At 36.5% G+C, this 24,107-nt stretch overlaps 1 protein-coding gene across 3 annotated transcripts in view; it reads right to left on the bottom strand.

Annotated features, from left to right (window-relative positions):
• The window catches only part of Itgav (integrin subunit alpha V), a 92,880-nt gene that overhangs the window by 48,811 nt on the left and 19,962 nt on the right, over positions 1-24,107 (bottom strand). For 2 of the 3 annotated variants that reach the window (XM_058580304.1, XM_046447365.2), the window contains exons 3-5: positions 9,394-9,485; positions 6,110-6,224; positions 159-220 (exon numbers count right to left, since the gene is read on the bottom strand). In XM_058580304.1, the coding sequence (XP_058436287.1) occupies positions 159-220; positions 6,110-6,224; positions 9,394-9,485 (269 nt within the window). Of the gene's footprint in view, positions 1-158; positions 221-6,109; positions 6,225-9,393; positions 9,486-24,107 lie in introns of those variants that run through there. The other variant, XM_058580305.1, reaches the window with a different exon arrangement.

Here is a 24,107-nt window from a genome sequence, read left to right as displayed (position 1 = left end):
TAAGGCAAGAATGTCAAAACGAATGGGTTGTTTTATTAGCTATTTCCATTAAGCAGGTAATAACTATAAAGACGCTGAAGTAATGACCAGTTTACTTTTAAGCACAGTTTATTGATAAGGTAGATCCGAATCTCATTCAGTTTTAAATAAGAACTTACTTTAGTAAAATCAATGCTGAATCCTCCTTGACAAAATCCCTGTCCATCAGCATCAATATTTTCTAAAATAAAAAGATTGGAAATATACACAAACCCAAAAACAAACAATATAAACAAAACATGAGAAAGTCTGATATCACCATAATTACAAGACAATGTGCTAGTTTCTGTGACTGGTCAATCATGCAGGCACTGAGCCATCATCCTATTCTGAAAAGGTTAGTATGCACGTTTATCAGCACCATTTCCTCAGATTTGGAAACAAGAGACACTGAATATCTGGACCAGTTTCTGGGTAACAGAAAGATCAACTACAAGTGTGAATTTCAAACTTCTTTGTTTTAACCACAACCCACAGCAAGATTATAGTTTATATGACAACACACTATACACTGTGTATAAAATAATGTTAAATATGTAATGCAAATAAAATTTCACAAAATAGGTGCTGGGATTGTGGCTCAGTGGCAGAGTGCTTGCCTTGTGCATGTGAGGCACTGGGTTTGACCCTCAGCACCACATCTACAACTAAAAAATTATTTTTAAAACTTTCACAAAATAATATTACTATTGTTACATATAATATATTCCAATATTTTCTACTTTGTATTTTATTTTACTTTTCAAAAAATTACTAGTTATGTCCCACTATATGTAAAACACAAATGAGTTTTCACCTGCAACTTAAAACCTGCCATCTGAAATCACTTTTTGTTCCTGTCACTCTACTCTTGCTAGGTCTTTGAGAAATTATGAATAACTTAGCAAAGACTGGGCTCAATGGCGCATGCCTATAATCCCAGAAGCTCAGGAGGCTGAGGAAGGAGGATCCTAAGTTCAAAATCAGCCTCAGCAACTTAGCGAGGCCCTAAGCAACTTAGTGAGACTCAGTCTCTAAAACAAAATACAAAAAAGACCTGGGGATGTGGCTCAGTGGTTAAGTGCCCCTGGGCTCAATCCCCAGTACCAAAAAAAATAAAAAATAACTTAGCAAAGAGATACATACATTCCTCGCACATACATTTCATATACATACATTTTATACTAACACTAAAAATAAAAGCTATATAAAGAAGATAGTTGAGAATTTCAGAAAAGGGCAAGGCCCAAACTTAAAACGTTCTATGAAGAACAAAATATGAAACTGTGCTCACAACATATTTAAAACTTTTTTGAACATCTTTAAACATGACATCTTCAAGTATTTCCCAACCAAAGTTGTTTTGCTCTTCTGCAGTTATCTTCCCCTTTTTGTAGTTCTCAGAAAAGAAACTAACTTTGAATTATATAATTAGCCAATTAATTTAAATTAACTTTAACCATGAGTAATACTCTACCAAGAATAGAAGCCAGGATGAATCTAAAGACTTTCTCCTTGATTTATTTATTTATTTATTTATTTCGTGGTGCTGGGGATTGAACCCAGGGCCTTGTGCATGTGAGGCAAGTACTCTACCAACTGAGCTATATCCCAGCCCTCCTTATTTTAAGGAGAGCAAGGAACAATGGAAAGCACCATCCTTCAATTATCAAAGAATTCTTGCAACCAATGTTACAAATATATAAAACTTATTACTGCATTAGCCACCCAAATATAGGAACCAAAAGTATATACATTTAGTCATAAGGATAACTCCAAAGAATTTTGTGTAAAATAATCCCATCAAAAATTTTGAATCCATTTCTAAACCTGGGAAGGGCCCCAAGATTACATACTGAATATCTAAATTTGAAATCTTTTTTTTAGAAAATGGCCACAAGAGTGTAATACTACCCTGATGTAAATTTTTCTAACCAAAAGAGAGTGGGAAAATGTGGGGCTGGGATTTCCAGTGTCTAGTGAATCATACCAAGGAATTCTGCTCTAACCTCAAGTTAGCCATTTATTTCCTTTATTCCAGCTGCATCTGGGGAACTATTTCAGGCTATTTATAAAGACATTCTTTTCTGATTATCATATGTACAACTCACTGCTTTGTTTTCCCAGAACATCCAGCTAAAACACATTACTGTTCCTTAAAATTGTCTTAACAGGTACCTATTGAATGGAGTGTTTCCAACAATTCAAAAACCTTCATGTTGAACATATTTCAATGAAGGCTTTGTTTTGTTTTATTACAGATAATTAATACTTCTCTCATTTGTTTCACCTTGCAATGATACTATAGGTATGAATATTATTGATTACAATAGTAGTAGTATCAGCTAGTGCTTACGAAGCTCTCACTGTGAGCCAGATATGATGTTAAAGCATTTTACATAGAATTTCCTTTTAAAATGTTTACAGCAATCCTAGAAGATATTATTCACAGTTTGTACAGATAAGGAAATTAATGTTTAGGGAAATTAAGTAACTTGACATGCTGAATCAGCTAGATCAAATAAAGAATTACAGATCTGAATCCAGGTGTGACTACACTACTATGTTCTACTATCTCAAATCAGCAATGTACTTAATATTCTCTAAGTACTGAAAAAATGGAAGGAACTGGAAATCCAAACTGGAAAAAAATCTATGTTCAAATAATATTATCATCAAAAATATTATCATCAAAGAACTCAGCTTTTGCATGGCATTGAAAGAGTATTTATTTACATCATGTGATTTGTGGCTCAGGCACGTCTAGAACAGATTGGACATCTGGTCTATTGAATAACACCAAGAATGGTCATAGATGCAGTTATGAAAAGCCGGAAGCAAATGTAATCAGTAACAAGGAAAACTGAGAGTAGATAGGGAAATTCCTAATCCAGACTGTCCACACAGGTCATGCTAACAACAAAACCAATCAACCAACCAAACCAAAACACAAATAGAAACAAACAAACAAACAGCAACAAAAAAAGCCCATAAACTAAATACAACCAAGACAAGCAAAGTTATCAAGAAGTTGGCAATATAGCCCTACAAAACCCACATCATCATGAAAAATAGAGAAGATTATATATATATAAACTGTACCTCTGCCATACTTTGTTGGAACTAGTGTTTTACCAATAAGAAAACAAGGGTCCAGATGGATTAAGTGAATAACCCATAGCTGTAGGTTAATTATTACCAGAATTTGAAATTATCAGTCAGGTTTTGAAGCTTTTAACTTTTGAGATTTTTCTCTGGATAAGCTGCCCCTCTTAATTTGAGCCTAAAGGCAGCTCAGCATTACAAAGTTTGGATCAAAGAATATGTACAACAATCAAGGGTAACTGATGCCAGGCCTGTTAGGAAAAAAATATTCACTTTGCTGTTGTGTTTATAAGATTGTTCTCCAAGCTTTTCCTAAGATTTGAGGTTTTATTATTTAGGTCAGAGTTCAGTAAACTTTTTCTATAAAGAACCAGATAATAAATATTTTAGATTTAGGGGCCATACAGTGTGGCAACCATGGAAATACTCAACTTTCCCAGATAATATGTCAACGAATGTGTGTTGCTCTATTCCAATAAAACCTTATTTACAAAAACGGCCACAAGCCATAGTTCCCCAATCAGATTTAGATGTTAAATACCTTAGAAAACAAGGTTTTGAATTACTTTATAATTTCTATGCCTAAACCAAATAATAAAAGCATTATGCGACAGATCCACAAGGAATCATTAGGATGCACATTTTCAGGAGGTTTCTGTTTACTGTCTCATTTAGGGAATTATCCAGACCTATTCTCTTGAAAGACACAGGATGTATTCCTTGCAGAAAAGCTGTGTTTTAAACCAAAGCAACTGAAATAGAAAGCATTTTCTGTTTTTAGTAATGCAGGAGAAAGGTTCCTTTGGAACAAGACAGACCCAAGAGGCTGTGGGTACAGCTCAGTGGTACAGTTAGTTTGTGCTTAGTGAACATGAGACCCTGGGTTGAAGCCCCAGCATCAAAAAGAGAAAAAAAAAAAAAGGCAGCTCTTAGTTCAAATCCTCATTTGACCACTCAGTACCCATAAGAAGTGAAATTTTTTTTTCAAGTGTCTGAATCTGTTTCTACATTTCTCAAATGAGAATAGAGTGTTTGTATGTGTGTTGTATAATTGATAAATTATATTCTGGCATACAATAGTTTGCTTCTTCCTCGTGGCTATAAAATTATCCTCTCAGAGTAAGAACATTTTTGCAATACAGAAATTACAAATTTACTCCTCAGATTTTCTCTACACTACCAAAAATAACAGTACCATGAACAAAAAAAACAACACAAAAACCCACAGGACAGACGGCACAAAGCTCTGAGGATGAAGCTTCTGAATCCCTCCATCCTGTATAGGGTGCTCTGGGACCTAATTTTTACTCACACATTAAATGGATAGGGGACAACATTCTTTTGATGTTTACTTTCCACTTAACAATAGGAAGAATCAAGGTGGTGGGCTAAAAAATAAGTGTTTAATGAAATAATTTGCAGTTTTCTGGAGATTCAACTACTTAGAATTTTGGGGACCAAATAGTTCCTTAGACCTGGTGCCACATGTTGCTTTACGTGGAGAAAAGGAATCTAGCATGAAAAGTCTTACAAGTTGAACTTTTGTTATGAATTCTCTCTATTCAACTATTTGGTGACCAGAGGGACATAAAAAGAAATAACTTAAGGGCTAGGGTTACACCTCAGTGGTAGAGCGCTTGCCTAGCATGTGTGAGGTACTGGGTTCAATCCTCAGCAAATCAAAAAGTTACAACCAGGAGATGTGATTTAGCTGGCAAGAAAAAGAGATTTGACATACTATATTCAAACATTTATAGCTCAGTACCCCACTATTGAGAAAGTTGTGCTCAATGTGCCAGGAACCAAAAATAAATATAATAAATAAATGTATTATGAAAAAAAGAAAGAAAGAAAGAAAAGAGAAGAAAAAGAACTAACTTAAAAAGGGCTCCAGGTAAAAACACCACACAGCAGTCTACTTTTCTTGACATGGTTTTGCCTCCCACAGATTCAGTTACCCTAAGTCAATCACTGTCTGAAAATATTAAGAGGGAAATTCCAGAAATAAACAATTTATAAATTTTAAATATATATTTAATCATAGGATATTATTATACTATTCTATATTATTAGTAGTTAGTTATTATTGTTAATTTCTTAGTGTGCCTAATTTATAAGTTAAATTTTATCATAGGTATGTATGAAAAACATAGTAGCACAGAGGATTCCATTCTGTTTTTGAACATTCATGGGAAATCCTGCAATTAATCTTCCACAGACTAGGCATTTTCATCCTCTATTTTTATGTTTCTTGAATAAACAAGATTTAGAATAGCAGTTAATTGAACAAAAGGCAGGGGTGCAAAAAGACTGGAATCTCTAAGGGGAAAAAGATGTGCAGAGTTTGGAAAAGCATAATCAAATGTATAAGAGCTTGAAATCATGGTTAGTCACAACATTAATTTCATTTAAAATTTCAATTAATATTGGTGAAAAGCATGAAACTTTTATATCACCTGTTTAGTAGCTAATTTACCTAGAAACTCCAAGTAAGGATTAAGAATTTAGACTTAAGACTCCTAAACTATATAATCTGGCTCTTTAAGACATATTTTTCCCATCATTATTCATGTAAAGCAAAGGTTCTCACACTTTGGTATACATCAAAATTACCCTGTAAAGCTTATTAAAAATGCATGCACCTTGGCCTAACCTAGACCTACTGAATCAAAATCTTTAGTTGCAGGGTCCTTCATCTCTATTAAAGAAGCTCAACTGAGCACTTTTTGACATATCATGATTGAATTCAAGAGTTACAAAGTCAGATATTCATTACTAACAAAGGAAGGTGAAAGGAGTTCTTACAAACAATAAGCTTATTTACTTCATATTTGCAGTTGCTCTCATTAATATGATGCTTTCATTTTCCTCTCATAACCTGCATGTTTTATCACACATACATACACACCCACACTCACACACTGATTTTTAACAAACTAGGCTCCTGCCCCTCTTGTTAAAGGCTGGTACAATTTCCCGTACATACTTGACCTGCATGGAGCATACTCAACAGTCTTTGTTCCATCTTGAAGAAAGCAAGTTCCAACAGGCTCTCTCTCCTGTTTCAGCTCAGTCCTCCAGTGGTACAAGGGAGCACAGGCCTGAAACCAAAGGTTCAGTCCATGATACAAAAAGTCTCCAAAAAATTATAATATCACTTTCTAAACCTTAATAAAAATTAAGCCAAGCACAGTGGTGCATGCCTATAATCCCAGTGACTTGGGAGGCTGAGAAAAGAGGATCACAAGATCAAGGCCAGCCTGGGTGACTTAGCAAGATTCTGATTGAGAATAAAATAAAAAGTGCTGGGGATATAGCTAAGTGGTTCAATCCCACTACTATTAAAAATTTTTTTAATTAAAATTAAGATTAATCAATTTATCCTATCATAGTAGTAGATAATAATTTTTAAAGTAATATTTTTCTCATTTACTTCTGAAAGCCAATTTATGGTCCAAATATGTGTATTCAAAATAGTTAGAAAAGATATTATTTCATATTTCTTTTATTTATTTATTTATTTTTATTTTTTGGTACTGGAGATTAAACCTAGGGGCACTTAACCACTGACCCACATTCCCAGTCGTTTTTTTATTTTGAGACAGGGTGTCACTAAGTTTCATAGGGCCTCACTAAGTTGCTGATGCTGGACTCTAATTTGTAATCCTCCTATCTCACCCTCCTAAGCCATTGGGATTACAGGTGTGAATCACCAAGCCCTGCAGTAACATATTTCTTGATGCTATGTGTTAATAAGCTGAAGGTCACAGACCAAATCAACTTTTGAACTCAGTAACACTCAGTGTATTTAGGATACACCCCTAAATTATACAGTAAATAGTTTACTGAGTAATTAGAATTTGCAGTGCTTATTTATTTTCCAAGTAAAACATGAAATTTTTGTTTTCAGAATTCTAATTTCAATGTCATGTAGAAGCCATAAAATAGCGCACATCTACAAAAAGCATTGACAATTCAATTTACTGAAAAAGTGTAATGGATTTCTATAATACTCCTTGAAGAAAAGTGCTAACGTAAATACTTCAGACTTCAACACTAGGCTATTTTATATCCACCCTGATAAAACTGTAAGTACGAATTTTTACTTCTGCACATGTGACGCTCTAGAGTAGCTGATTTGCTCCTCCTGCTTCTTTTTTGCTTCCTTGCTCTTCTTTCTGCCTAACATGCCCCCCTTCTCAAGCCCATCCTTCATCTCAAATTGTTAAAGTCTTTATAAAAATTCTCCTCTTGAATAAATTTTTCCCAAAATTCATTGTCACTTGAAAAACAAAAGACAGTAATAAATACTAAGCAGGTAATTAAAATAGGGGAGGACTCTCCAAAGAAATGATATTAAAGCTGAAGTATGAATAATAAAGAGTTGATTTTGAAAATCAACAAGATGACTGTTATAAGCAGAGGACACACAAACACTAAGGTACAAACAGAAATGACTCTATATATGGAATAAATGGACAGAAAGACTAGTGTGACCGAAGTATGAAGATGGACTGAGAAGATGCCAAAGAGAAAGGCTAAAACCCAATTTGGGGGATGCTGATAAGCCAGGACAAGTTTCTGACATTCATTCAGAGAGTAACAGAAAGTGCTGGACTGTTTTCACCATAGGGAAAGACTCCGTTTCCCTTCAGTCCTTCTATGTAGAGTAGCAGTAGTTGGGGCAACAAGGTAGCAGAGGGACAAGAAGAGCTAGTGCTCAGGCTCAGGTGAGAGTGGTGACGGCTCACTACAGGGCAACAGTGATGAAGATGAAGATCTCCTGATGGGTGTGGGATACATTCTGAAGGCAGAATTGATAGGGTTCCCTGGTGGATGGGAGAGCCATGCTTCTCAATTGCCAGGAAGATTTGTATAGGAATAGATAAGTTTGTGTGCTTCTTTATGCTTTTTGATGAAGGGTAACAGGAGTCCTATTTGCACTATTTTCATTTTCAACAATCTATTAGACATCCAAAAGGAAATGCCAAATAGATAGCTAGGAAATGTGCTTTTAAAAGTCTATGGAGAAGCAGGGTGTGGTGGAACTCTCTCACCTGTAATCCCAGCAGCTGGGGAGGCTGAGACAGGAGGATCTCCAGTTCAAAGCCAGCCTCAGCAACAGTGAGATGCTAAACAATTCAGTGAGACTCTGTCTCTAAATAAAATACAAAATAGGGCCAGGGATGTGGCCAGTGGCCAAGTGCCCCTCAGCTCAATCCTCAGGACAAAATAAATAAATAAATAATCTAGAGAGAACTAAGAGCCAGAGATACAGATTTGAAGGTTGTAACATACAGTTTGTATTTACAGACATGGTTCAGGATAGGAGCCCCTAGGTAAAAGGTATGAGAAAAGAACAGGGTCTGGAATAGAGCTTAAGGACACCTCATCATTTAGGAACTGAGTAGAAGAGGATCCATGAAAAGAAAATGCAAAGGAGCAGCCAGTAAGAAGAAAAATCAGGAAAGCATGGTGTCACAGAAATCAAGGGAAGAAATGTATTTTTAAAAGGTGGGAAGTAGGGGCAGTGACCATGTCAAATGGTGCTGAGGGGCAAGAAAGATAGAAGTACAACTGGTGGTGGGGGGGGGGGGATATATTATATATATAATATATATATTGTATATTATATATATTATATTACTATATATTATTTTATATATCTCATGGAGATATATATTATATATATATATATATATATATATATATATATATATATATATATATCTCGTGGACACATATACGAAATGATGTACCAGTGGATTTCAGTGATCTGACAGTTAATGAATGGTGAACTCAGCCTTGCCTACCGCCAGGAGTGACTGAGAAGAGAACGAGAGGTGCAGAAGTGGAGACAGTTAATGGAGAAACCACTCTCCATGAGAAGAGATGCAGAGAAATGGGGCAGAGGCACAGGGGAAGATGGGGGAAGTAAAGGGAAAACTGTTTGCTATATTTTTAAAAAGAAGGAGCACTAGAGCTCTCTTAATCACAGGTATGCTACTCCTAAATTTGAGTGGATAGAAATAAACTGATGGGAGCTATCAAGTAGGGCATGAAAAACGAATAATACAGAAACAAGGGTAGAAAAATCAGGAGCATGGTATCCTCAGAGGAGCAGCCTTTGATCACAGCTACCTTATTTCACTGCATTCTGTGTGCTTGACAATGCTGAATTTCACCATGAGCTTGAAACCATCACCCTTGCTATCCATCTCCACATAAATTGACACAACTCACCTGAAAAGAAATATCACAAAGACTTACCAAAATTTTATCCTGTTTTGACCTCACAGATGCTCCAAACCACTGGTGCGATTTAAACTCCAATGGATCATCCTTGGCATAATCTCTGTTGCCTAAAATAACAGAATATTGCAAGAGATAAAAAAAACTAAATATATTGGTCTTAGTATAAGAAAGTTTATTTCTGTACAGCCAGGTTAGGAATGTTGTACCTTTGTTTAGTCAAATACTATATTCAGTAACCCAGAAGAACAAGATCCAGGGTTGCTCTGAACCCCAGAAAATATCCTAATTCACATGTGAAAAGTAATTGTAAATGAGATTTCCCAGTTACTAAATCATTACATAACTATACAACAAAAACTGTGAACACTTATTATACTGCCAAAAGTTTTTTCTATGGCTTAAGGATATGTATGAAAAATCAAAGCTTATGAAACTCTTTTGTATGACACAGTTTGTAAATGACAAGGCTAAGATGAACACCAACGACAATATGAATCAAAAAGTTACACCAGGAAATGCAATTTAGCTGGCAGGAAACAGAGATCTGACATATTATATTCAAGCGTTTATATTTAAGTACCTCACTATTGAGAAAGTTATGCCCAGTGTGCCAGGAACTAATAACATAAAGCACTGTGGAAGTATATAAATCCTTTCCTCAGAAAAACCCTAGATCTAGTCAAGGAAAAAGTTATGAAAGTTTATGCACAAAGTATTCTGAGAAGAGACTATTTTTAAAGTCAGGTTTGTTCCTCTTAAATCTGTTGTCATAATTCTTTATTAATGTGTGTTTAAATAACTATATTGGACATTTCAGCAGACAAATATCAATTTTAAGAATGCCAGGCAACATGTAAATGTCATCAAGAGGTTTAGCACAACCATCACCCACCCAAGATAGTGAAATTACTCACTAGTGGTTACGTTTGTAACTTCTCTAACCACCATAGAACTAATAGTAGTTATGGTTATTCAATTCTATTCTGAAGACTTAAGACTAAAGAGTTGTAAATAATTAATGAGAATTTCAATAATACCAGGTATCCTATGTAAGGTGGAACCTCTAATGTTATTCACTATATTATTCTTTTAGCTTTTTCCTCTTCTGAAAAAGAAAGGTGTCAGTCGCCAAAGGTCTCAAACTGGAATCTAAATTACCAAGTTTTTTGGTCAGGGATAGCGAAGGCACCCTTTTTTAAGCTTAAAGAAGGAAGAGAAGAAATCGAAGTAGCTAATATGCACTATTGACCATGAAAACCGAGTGTTCCCTTGGCTTGCCTCTGAAGCCTGCACTCATGGTGCGTGAAATAACACACAAGTAACCTATATACCACCCGAGAGTACATGTGCTCCCTTACATTTCCCATCTTCCCACAGTTTAATTCAGAACATTTAACTGTGTTGTCCCTAAGCTAGGAGAAGATAAAGCAGTTCCAGACAGTAAAGAGTGGATGAGTTCTCTATGTTTTCTCTCCCATCCATGAGGCTCTTAGACGAACTGCTAGATGGAAGCATCCTTGGTCCAAGTCTTTGGGTCATCCAGGACCCCTGTTCGATGGGGACATGAACAAGAAATAATCTCCTTCCTTTTTTTCTTTTTCAGTACTGAGGATAAAAACCAGTGTCTCAAGCATACCAAGCAAGTACTCCACCACTGAGCTACATCCCAGCCTTTTTTGTATTTTATTTTATTTTGAGACAGGATCTTGCTAAGTTGCTGAGCTGGTCTTGAACATGTGATTCTCCTTCCTCAATCTCCCAAGTAACTAGGGTTACAGGTGTATGCCACTACATGTGGCTAAGAAATAAATGACTTATTTTTAAGTAACAGACTTGGTGCTATGTTTGTAATTGCAACATGTTTTCACTGAAGTATAGCCTAGCACAGACTGTGTAGTGTGTACTAGACACATAATGCTATTTCCAACAGAGCCTGAATAATAACCACAAAGAAACATAGCCCTTAAAAGAACCAGATTCAATTGATAATGTTTTAAAAATTTTAATCAAATATTCACACTTATAGGGACTGGGGATTTAGCTCAGTTGGTAGAGCACTTGCCTCACATGCACAAGATCCTAGGTTCAATCCCCAGCACCACACACACACACACACACACACACACACAGAATTCTGTTTTTTAAAAAAATTTATAATTACCAGTTACTTAATGGGAATTTTTTGTTTATTCCAACACAAGATAACTATATTCTCTCACTTTGTTGTAGGCTTTCTATTCTTTTCTGTTTCTATTTTATTCTATTCTATTCAAGAAATAAGAGTATTTCCCCTTCACATCAATGAAGCAGGAGAAACAGAGTATGACTGTGAAAAAAACAGCTGACCTTAGAAAGAGTCCCCTCCACTAACTTGTATCTGAAGACAAAAAGCAACTCCATAAACTAAGGAAATCACAGCAAGTTTAAAAAGGGAACTGAGTTTCTAAGTTAGTGTACTTGAACCACAAGTAATATTCTTACAATTGCCACCTCCTGCTTTTGCTTTTATTTAAAACACAGCCTTTTCAACAATATGAAACTCCTAAGATGTCCAAGCAGAAGTAAGACTTTTTTAAGAGTAGAAGAAATCATAGGTTGAACAGAACTGTCACATCAAAGAGGTTCAAACTAAGGCTCCATATATTTTCTTAAACTCTAAAATTTCCAAGGTTAAAAAAAAATGTACAATGGGATAGACCCAATATCACTACAAGATAACTATGTGTGAGAGCACACATATATCTTTTTCCCCTTAATAATATGTCAGAAATGATAAACTGATGTCATCATTTTCACTGTGGTTTAGTAACCCATTACACAGCCATACAATAGTTTAACCAATCCCCTGTACCTCCTTCTGTTTCAAATTTGGGGATATTTCTGTTTTGATTTAAGAGAACAATATTCTCTCAAGTCACATCTACATCGTCCTCCATTTTACACAAGACCCTCAGCAAAGCATGTCATTCAGGGCAGGCATAGATTCATTGCTAGATTAAAGTGATAAGCTCCCCAAGAATATGGCATGTCAAACAGAATAGTGGATACATTTCTGTTAAGTTTCCAAAGTAAGTTTACTTTTATATGTAAGAGTTCCCTTCTTCTCAGTCTGCAATCTGAAAGAAGTCATGCTCAGTCTTTTTTCAGAGGCCTTTTTCTCTTGCCTGGAAAACTTTATTCCTTCCATTCTAGATTCAAAGCGTACCTGGAAATTTAGCTGTGAGTGTCCACTTGTGACCTCAATGCATGAAGAAATGGGCGTCTACCTCTCAATGTGTCTATCACAAGACACAATCATGGAACCTGCAATTATAGTGGACAAACTGTAGACTAGGGATGTGTCAGGAGTTATGGGGAAAGGGAACAGAGCATAAAGGAGAAAAATGCTTTGTAGGCCCGAAAACTTCATGCAAAGAAAGGAAGAGTGGTAAATACTGAAGTCTTATAGAGAAGTGTGCATTGTTCATTGTGATTAGAAAGAAATACCTAAAGAAGTCGTTGTCAAGGGCATCTGTGCTATGCTAAGAAGAGGCTTCATGGGATTTTTGAGTGGCCTCTATGCTAAACAATATTTCTTCAATTATTATATCACTAAAAAGTTGGGCAGAAGTTCCTGCTTTGCAAATAATTATTTAATTATTTCCCTACCACTTTGAAAAACTGTCTTCATAAATATTTTTCTGAACAAATATACTTTTCTCTCAATGTGTATGTAGTGGCTGGCACAAGATGCTGTTGTGCCTTGTCAAGTAGTTTGTCCTCGTCAGAGGTACCATGCTCTATCTTCGGTTTTTAAAAGAGATGGTTAGAAAACATCCCTTGCTATAATGATTATTGGACACCTGTCTTTGAAGATATCAGGCTTAGTATAAGCTAGAAAATGTCATAAAAAATAAGAATAAATTTTATAATTATATTTTTGCTTTTATATGCATTCACAAGTATTAAGGAACAAAAAGAATCAATAGTTATTTATATGTGGTAATTAATAAAAATGAAGGCACACAGAGGTGAAAAAGCATCAGACAATGTGACTCTCTTTGATGAAAAAGTAAGTTTAGCCAGGCGTGGTAGCATACACCTATAATCCCAGTGGCTCGGGAAGCTAAGGCAAGAGGATTTTGAGTTCAAAGCAAGACCCTGTGTCAAAATAAAATATTTTAAAAAGGAGTTGGGGATGTGGCTCAGTAGTTAAGTGTCCCTGGGTTCAATTCCTAGTACCAAAACAAAACCAAAAACAAACAACAACAACAAAAGAAGTAACTTTTTAAAAAAAGCATTGGGACTGGAGTTGTGGCTCAGTGGTAGAACACTTACCTAGCAGGTATGAGGCACTGGGTTCAATCCTCAGCACCACATAAAATAAATAAAGGTATTGTGTCCACCTACAACTAAAAAAATTTTTTAAAAAGCAAAGCATCACACAATGTGACTCTTTTTGACAAAAATGTAAGTTTAAAAAGCTCATTCCAATAAGTGTACCATGTCCCAAGTTCCATCTGTAGCACCATGGTGGGCAGGGATGAATTTCAAAAGTAAACTTGAGGAGTTTGACTAAAACTTAAATCTGCTCAAAACCAACAGCCATATTTCAAAGCACCGTGTAATTAAATATGTTTTCAATTACATTACCAAATGAAAGAAGCCAAACATAACTGGATATAATGCATTAGCGTGTATTAGCACCCAAATTTATTCAACAGTCTTCAAAAACGAAAAAAAAATACACACACACACACACACACACACACAGTTTTCAATGCCTCCAGATTCAACAGTCACAGCCTCAAATTAACATCTTTTCATGAAGTGCTCAAAAGGAAGTTTTCTTTATTAACCAGAATTTTTTTTTCAGATATCTTCAAATATTTGATTCAACATCAGCAGAAGTTTCCCTCAAAGGACGTATGAACAGAATGGATGGGAGAATGAAAAGGAAAAGCTCTCTCCAAACAAACTGACAAGAAGTTCATTCATGACCTGCCTGAAAACTGGCAGCTATTCTGGGACACATGAGTGAAGTCAATATTTTGAGTCAGCCCTGAGGTCACCATTTTGGGTGATGTTGGAACTCCCCAGACTGCCTGGAGTGTGCCACCGCCCTGGAAAAGGAAAAGGGATACAGATAACTGCAGAAGTTCCAGGGCTAGAAAAAAAAAAAAAAATGCTTTCTTCTGGCAATGATCAAGATTACAAAGATTGCTGTGCAGAATGACACACCATGTTGGAGGGCATTTCACACAATGACATAAAGGAGAAGACTCTGCCCTGTGGAATAAAAATTAACATGAGATTCTGTACTCTCACTTTCAAAAGTACAGAGGGAAATGTTGCTAGAGAAACTTGAAATTAATTAGCAAGTCAATCACTAGAGATTTGAAAATTTAATGTCTATATCTCAGCTTTTGATATTTTTGACTTCCATTTTATCAGACTCCTATGGCTAAATGCTTGAGGACAGAAGCAAATGAGAAGAGCAGACTGTCATAACTTCCTTATTAGCAGCCAACTCTTCTGACTTCCTCAGGATTTCAAAAGCCATTGTCAAACATTTAGCATTCAACCTGCTGGAGAATTACACAGGGAATACTTATTAAAAAAAAAAAAAAAACAACAACAACAACAACAAAAAAAAACCACCTTGTTACCTTAGAGCTATTTCTTCTTCTTCTTCTTCTTTTTTAATATATATTTTTCAGTTGTTGATGGACCTTTATTTTATTTATTTGTATGTGGTGCTGAGAATCAAACCCAGTGCGTCGCGCATGCTAGGCAAGCACTACCACTGAGCCACAACCTCAGCCCTTTTTTCTTCTTTTTATGACTAAATAACATCCATCCTTTGGAACAAGAATTTTTGAAAAGGCTGAAGTGAGGAAGAATGGCAAAGCATTAGAAAAACAAGAGAATGAATTTTTAATTTAGATGCTAAATGCAGTTTTAGTCATTTGATTTCCATTCATTTCTATGATTTCTATGATTAATAAAATTATTTGGGTCTCTAGAAAATTTGAGTTTTTTGCTTAGCAAAAAAAAACTATAAAAACAATGCCATCCTGGAGGTGGATTTGGGCAGAGAACGTGGATTTCCCCAGAACGTGATTGTAGACAGCTGGTGTGAGTTCGGGAATAAAGAGTTGCTGTTTGAATCTACAAGCTGTGTGGTGGCTCGTGATTGTGTGCCCAGCCAGACTGCGGCATTTGTGCCCAGCCAGACTGCGGCATTTGTCGGCTCGTACGGGGAACGTCTAAAGCTTGGAGGTAAGTGAAATTGCTCGCCCCTGAGGAAGAGCAAAAGAATGGGTGACCAATTCAAAAAACAATGTGTTATTGTTTTGATTTATCTTGTTTTTGTTTCAAGCTGCCTATCCCTAGAAATTTCTCAGGCAAACTGGAAAAAATGGTTGACTAAAGGTTTGAAGTTTGTCGGCCCTGAGGAAGAGAAAATTGATACAACGATTTTTTATTCCGTTTTTGTTTCATTCAGTTTCGGTTTTGTTTTGTGTTATCTTATTGGGTTGCGTTATCTTTATAGTAGATTAGAAATTAGTAAAAAACAAACCGAAAAGATGTTAAGTAAATTGTTAGAGGTTCAGACCATGGAGAAAGACATTTTAGATCAAGCAAAAGAGAAGGTCTCTCGAGCTAGTCAGACAGAGGAAGAAAATTTAAAGGAAAAGGGGTTGTTAGGAAAAAGGCCACAACAGGAGGCTGTTACTAACTCCGTTTTATCACAAGAGGGCGTAATTCAACCAACAGCCCCACCGATGGAGACAGCTGAGTGGCCCTCAAACCCCGTAGTTGATAAATGGGATCCTGAGACAGGACCTCAAAGATTAGCATGCCCTGTACTTGAACAGGTAGGAGGGCAGCAAATTCACCGTGCTTTAGATTTTAAAACAGTGAAGCAGTTAAAGGAGGCTGTAACAACCTATGGTCCCCAAGCTCCCTTCACGGTAAGCATGGTCGAGTCCATTACTAACTTGGACATGACGCCAGCAGATTGGGCTAGCATGTGTAAATCTGTACTAAATGGAGGACAATATTTGTTATGGAAGGTTGCCAATGAGGAATTTTGTGCGGAGACAGCTAGGCGAAATGCAGCAGCCGGTTACCCTCAAAGAAATCTAGATATGTTGTTAGGAAAAGGACCTTATGAGGGTCAACGGCAACAAATTGAATATGATCCTGCTATATATGCACAAATTGCTGCAGACGCAGTTAGGGCATGGAAGACTTTACAAGGACATGGAGATTTACAAGGTCAGCTATCTAAGGTAATACAGAGAGCTAATGAACCTTATGCTGACTTTGTAGATAGGCTAATTCAAACGGCTGCCAAAATTTTTGGGGATACAGAACCAGCAATGCCATTAATAAAACAACTGGCTTATGACCAAGCAAATCGTTGCTGCAGAAGGTTATTAGACCATGGAGACATGAAGATTTAAACACATATATTAAATTATGTAGAGATATTAATGAACAAGGGCAAGTCTTGGCAGCTGCAGTACAACAGGCTTTAGATGCCAGGCCAAAAACATGCTATGATTGTGAACAAACAGGACATTTTAAAAGGAATTGCCCCATAGGAGGAGGGTTTAACAAAAGTAGGTATCAAAGGAATAGAATACCGGGTATTTGCCCACGATGCCGTAGAGGGAGACATTGGGCTAATGAATGCCGTTCTCAAACCACCATAGAGGGTACTCCCTTATCAAAAAATGGACAAAGACCAGGTATTTATCCACGATATCGTGGAGAAAGGCATCAGGCTCCATTGCCAAAAAACGGACAGGGGGGCCCAATGCTCCGGGACCCACAACCACAAATATACGGGGCAGTGGAGGATCCCAGCAACACCATCAGGGTAGTGCCCAGGACACATTGTCCATTAAATCCCTCATCAGACAAACCCGAGGGAGTGCAGGGTTGGACATCTGCGCCTCTGCCAGAGCAGTATTAACTCCAGAGATGGGAGTTCAAATCATTCCCACAGGAGTAAAAGGACCTCTTCCCCAAAGAACAGTAGGCTTATTATTGGGACGTAGTTCATCTACATTAAAAGGACTTATGATAAGTCCTGGGGTAATTGATCCCGATTATGTAGGTGAAATAAAAATTATAGCTAGTTCTCCAAGAGGTATATCAGTAATTTCACCTGGAGATAGAATAGCACACTTGTTAATAATACCCAGCCTACATAATAAATTTCCTAGTCATAGTGTAGAAAGAGGTTCCAGGGGATTAGGCTCCACAGGTGTAGATTGGGCTATGTTGTCTTTAAATTTAGATTCTCGCCCAATGCTAAAACTAAATATTCAAGGTCATGAGTTTAATGGGATACTGGACACAGGAGCTGACCTTAGCATCATATCTCGTCAAGAATGGCCAAAACATTGGCCATTACAACAAGCCACTCAAACGCTTCGAGGCCTAGGAGTGGCAACTAATCCCCATAGAAGTTCTATGATATTAGATTGGAAGGATCCTGAAGGATGTGAAGGAACTATACAGCCATATGTATTGGATCATCTTCCTATAAATTTATGGGGACGAGATGTCCTAGATCAATTAGGTTTGACGTTAACAAATAACATCAATCCTAATGCGCCCACTACTAGGGCTAGACAAGGCTTTAGGAAAGAAAAAAGATTAGGAAAACAAGGGCAAGGTATAGCAGCACCAATACAAATAGATCAAGGAACAGACAGACATGGGTTGGATTTTCAGAAAGGGCCACTGAGACAATCAAAATTACTTGGAAATCAGAAAGACCAGTGTGGGTTCCTCAGTGGCCCCTGACTAAAGAAAAGACACAAGTAGCCCATGATCTGGTCAAACAACAATTAGCGGAAGGACATATACAACCTTCCATATCTCCCCATAATACTCCCATTTTTGTCATCAAAAAGAAATCTGGTAAATGGAGATTATTGCAAGATTTAAGAGCCATTAATAATGAGATGGTTATTATGGGACCTGCTCAATCAGGGATTCCTCAATTGTCTGCTTTGCCAAAAACCTGGCATGTTTTAGCTATAGATATTAAAGATTGTTTTTTTTTCAATTCCAATTCATCCCGAGGATAGTCCACGTTTTGCATTTACTATCCCTGCATTAAATCATGAAGGTCCTGATCAGAGATATGAATGGAAAGTACTCCCTCAAGGGATGGCTAACAGTCCAACTATGTGTCAAATATATGTTAACAAAGCAATCCAGCCACTTAGAAATCAAAATCCTGAACTACAAATATTTCACTATATGGATGATGTATTATTGGCACATAAAGATAAAAACATATTGCTGGAATGTTATGCCACACTTACAAACTTATTAAAAAATTATAATCTAGAGATAGCAATAGATAAAGTACAATTAAATTTTCCAATTAATTATTTAGGAGTTCTATTATCCTCAACCATGGTCCGTCCACCAAAAATTCAAATACGAGTAGATCAACTCAAATCACTTAACGACTTTCAAAAGTTATTGGGAGACATAAATTGGATAAGGCCTTATCTAGGTATACCAACAGGAGAGTTGGGACCTTTATTTGATATCCTAAAAGGTCCATCAGATCCAAATTCACCCCTCATGTTAACTCCTAAAGCAAGAAAGGCATTAAAAATTATTGAAACATATATGGAAAATATACATTTGGATAGAATTGATATAAGTTTGCCTTTATTATTTATTGTACTACCAACAAAAAATATTCCTACAGGAGTATTTTGGCAAGAAGGTCCATTATTGTGGATACATTTATCTTATTCTCCTAACACTATTCTTACTAGGTATCCTGAGGCTGTAGGACAATTAATACTCAAAGGAATAAAAGCAGCGAAGGGAGTGTTTGGAATTTCTCCCAATAAAATTATTACTCCATATACTATGGATCAAATTGATGAGTTAGCTAATGAGTTAAATACTTGGGCAATAATCATGTGCAAATCTAATGTTTCATTTGATAATCATTTACCATCTAATCCTTTGTTGTCTTTTTGGTCTAAGCATCCTGTAGTTTTTCCTAAAATGACAAGAAAAATACCTATCATGAATGCTCCAAATATATTCACTGATGGGTCTAATAATGGTACAGCAGCAGTAGTTACCCCAAGATCGAACTTTTACATTTTTAGTACCCAAACAATCAGCTCAAAAGGTAGAGCTTAATGCAGTTTTACAAGCTTTTTTGATGTTTAAAGATTCTGTATTTAATTTATTTTCTGATAGTCAGTATGTAGTTAATGCTATAGTATCTCTTGAAGATGCTGGTAGGATTTCCCCTTCCTCTACTGTTTTCTCTTTGTTTTCCACTATACAAAGTCTAATCTGGGACAGAAAAGATCCATTCTTTATAGGACATATTAGGGCACATACAGGATTGCCTGGAGCCCTTAGTTTAGGCAATGATTTAGCAGATAAAACTACACATGACATACATATTTTCTCTACATTTGAAGAAGCTACAAATTTTCATAAAAGGTTTCATGTTAATGCTAATACTTTACAAGAGCGTTTTAAAATAACTAAGGAACAAGCCAGACATATAATAAAACAATGGCAAAATTGTGTGACATTTTTACCACAAGTTAATCTTGGAGTCAATCCTAGAGGACTGATACCTAACCATATTTGGCAGATGGACGTCACACACTTGCCAGAATTTGGAAAATTAAAATATTTACACGTTACAGTTGATACTTCTTCTGGATTTTTGATGGGCTCCCTTCATGCTGGAGAAAAAACTAAAGATGCTATAGCTCATTGCTTACAAAATTTTGCCACTGTGGGCGTTCCTAAACAGTTAAAAACCGATAATGGTCCTGGCTATACCTCTACGTATTTTAAACAATTTTGCTCATCATTTGGTATTACTCATATAACAGGAATCCCATACAATCCACAGGGACAAGGCATAGTTGAAAGAGCTCATCAAACTATTAAAACATACTTATTAAAGCAAAAAGAGGGAATTGGAAGGGGGTATATATCCCCCAAAGGTAAACTTAAAATAACGCTTTTTACTCTAAAATTTTTAAATTTGGATTCATCAGGACTTAGTGCTGCAGAAAGGCATATATATCCAAAAAATGTACATAAGCCTAAAGTACTTTGGAAAGATATTCTAACAGGACAATGGAAAGGTCCTGACCCAGTGATTGTCTGGAGTCAGGGGTCTGTTTGTGTTTTTCCACAGGGAGAACAGCAGCCGATTTGGATTCCAGAGAGATTAACTAAAACAATTTCTACAGATCGAAAAGAAGATGATTTGACTCAAATCCATAACAGCTGATATCCAGAACTCCAGCTTGGCCATTCTTACATCTGCGACAGTGATTAACCAGGATGCTTTTTTCAATAGCTATTTTATTATTGCATTTTTCCACATCATAAGGTTCTATTTTTATTTTTTGAGCTCATACAAACCTAGGTTAATGTTTTTCTGATCAGTTTTATTTTTTGACTGTGGAGTTTTTAAACATTGCAATGGAGATTTCACCCAGGTAAAGCTACAAGGCCTTTACTGTTTTCTTATGTGTTGTACGTTTGTGTACACTCTTGTGTTTTGTGTTGTATGTCTGTATGTGCGTAAGTCCATATTTCTTATATGAGGAGCGCTCATGAAAAAATGGATCTGAATTATTATTATTTTTTTTATTCACGTGATTTAAATGGTTTAATTTAAATTAGGTAAACAGCTGTTAAGGATTGTTTTTAAAGGTGGTTAACAGATCTGTTTGTTTACTAATTTAAATTAGGTAAACAGCTGTTAAGGATTTTTTTAAAGTAGGTTAACAGATCTGTTTGTTTACTTTCACCTTTCCTTTTCATTATATTTAATAATTCTTTTCAGGATAATGTCTTTTTAGCATCATTGCCAGAATTCCTATCTTCATCCCAGTGCCGGTGAAGACAAAGATAAAACCAAACTACAGCTTCTATGATAGCTATCACAGTAAACTGTATAAACTGATGCATCAATGAATATAACTCAACAAGTAATGCTCAATCAAGGAGTCAACTTACTTTGGGAGGAAACGGATTTTGGGAGGAAATGGACATATTGATAGATTCCTCCGCTTTGAACTGCTTGCAGAACTTGCCTGGACTATGTAACTATCGTTTGGTGCAGCGAATTGTGGTAATGCTGGCATATCTTTGCTGATGGTGTCACCAGTGATGCAATTTTTATTTCCTTGCCAGCGCACCCCATGTTAATTGTGGTAGTGCTGGCATATCTTTGCTGATGGTGTCACCAGTGATGCAATTTTTCCCAAGGAGCCGTCAATTGGCTTGGTGTCGTGGCATTTCTGTATCCTCCTCCCTTCTGCTAGTGATGGTCTAAAATTTGGGGGCCAATGGCTATATGCTGGACCGGTAGTCAGTGACGGGTATGATCCAATTGCAGTGGTATCAACCTAAGACAGGAGGCTGACGCCTAAAGGTCAGTTTTCCGATGACGGGTAAGAACCATATGTTGAATTGGACAACCTACCAGGCACGGTCCTTAAGCCACATTAACCTCACTCCCCCACTGGCACCAAGGCCAAATTTGGGGGCCAACAGAGGTGAGGCAAAGAACCTCACCCCCCCACTGGTGCATAGACCTATCCACAAGTATGGCTGTATGCTGGACCGGTAGTCAGTGATGGGTATGATTCAATTGCAGTGGTATCAACCTAAGACAGGAGGCTGACGCCTAAAAGTCAGTTTTCCGATGAGGGGTAAGAACCATATGTTGAATTGGACAACCTACCAGGCACGGTCCTTAAGCCACATTGCTTGTTGTTTAATTAATCAGAAGGGGGGAGATGCTGGGAGCCATTAGCCAAGTAGGTATGACAATTTCCTTGCCAGCGTACCCCATGTTGCAGTGACATTGAATGTAGGTGACCTTGCTCAAGGACCAAGGCGGATTAGGGTGTTCCCGGTTTAAGATAATCGGGTTTAGGGCGTTCCTGGTTTAGGTTCCAGGTTTAAGGTTTAAGATTATTCCTGCTGGGAATAGGGGGTATCCTGCTGCCTGAGTTCCCCTTGAGTTCTCACGGGATTTAGACAGTATTTTTTTGGGAGACAGAAGCCCAGTGGAGGTGGATTTGGGCAGAGAACGTGGATTTCCCCAGAACGTGATTGTAGACGGCTGGTGTGAGTTCGGGAATAAAGAGTTGCTGTTTGAATCTACAAGCTGTGTGGTGGCTCGTGATTGTGTGCCCAGCCAGACTGCAGCATTTGTGTCCAGCCAGACTGCGGCACCATCCTATATCAGTCCTTTAATAAAATAGATAACTCAAGCAGCTTTTTTAACTCAGACATCACTTCTGCTCAGTTGTACTTCCTAAAACAAATTTGCTTCAAAGAAAAATTTCCCAATAGAGCTTATATATTTGTGTAAAATTTGACAGGTCTGAGGAAAAAAAATCTCTTTTGATCATGCATTAAACAGTAAGTCCTAGGTACCTCCTATGTCCAATGCTAGAAATAGAGCAGTAAATAAGAGAGATGAAGTCTTTGCTTTTCAATGAGAAGAAATAATAAATAATTACATAAGCAATAAGATATTTTCAGAGAGTCTCAAACACTATAAAATATATTTGAGGGAAAATAATGATGAGGTAGTAACATAGCTACTGGTACCATATATTCACCTAATAGTGTAGTGGAAAAAATGTCTTTCTTCAAATCGGGGCTGCTAGTATTCAGCTATTAACATCTCTGACATCTGAATGTGTATTTTAGTCAATGGGGAAATACATTTGTAATTAGTATTATGTTTTAACACCCATGACACCCTTACATTTATAGTCAACAAAGGAGCCAAGAAATATCAATAAAAAAGAATCTTTTCAACAAATGGTGCTGGAATAATTGGATATTCCTATGCAAAATGACTCATTTGGAATACTACTTCAGAACAATACAAAAAAAAACTAGATGAAATCTCAGACATTTTAAAATATTAGAGGTAAAACTATGAAACTCTTAGAAGAAAACAGAGGAATAAATCTTCATGACTTGGGTTAGACTGGTTTAGGAAATCAAAAGCTTACTGATAAAAGAAAGATCTGACATGTTGGACAATGTCAAAATTAAAATTTCTGTGCTTCAAAAACACCATTAAAAAACTGAAAAGATACCATTAAAAAACTGAAAAGATACTTGCTTATCACGCACTGGATAAAAGACTTGTATCCAAAGTAATAAAAACAAATACAAAAATAAACAGTTTTACTTAATAGAAAGCCTAATTAAAAATGGGCAAAGGACTAGAAGAACAGACATTTCTCTAACAGGAATATAATAATAAGCCTAAGAAAAGATACTCAGCTTAATTAGTCAACAGGTAAACACACACCAAAACCATAATGAAAAATGACTTCACACTCACCAGGATGGCTATTATAAAAAAGAGAACAAGTGTCTCTAAGGAAGAAGAGAAAGTGGAACCCTAATATATTGCCATGGGGAGGCAAAACAATCCAAAGACGTTTGAAAACAGTTTGGCAGCTTTCAGAGAAGTTACATGTAGATTACCATATGACCCAAAAATGTTACTCCTAAGTACCTAAGAAATATGAAAATATATACCCACACAGACTTGTACACAAATGTTCATGGTAGCACTGTTCACAGTAGCCAAATAACCCATATGTCTGCATAATGCAAAATGAAGAATGAACAAAATACTTATCCATTAAACAAATACTACTCAGCAACAGAAA

The sequence above is a fragment of the Marmota monax genome, unplaced genomic scaffold (assembly GCF_021218885.2).
Source record: "Marmota monax isolate L192 unplaced genomic scaffold, Marmota_monax_Labrador192_F-V1.1 WCK01_AAM20220418_F8-fsc00007, whole genome shotgun sequence".
NCBI lineage: Eukaryota > Metazoa > Chordata > Mammalia > Rodentia > Sciuridae > Marmota > Marmota monax.
Note: the sequence above shows the minus strand (reverse complement) of the source record. Positions and strands in the feature narration are given on the sequence as shown.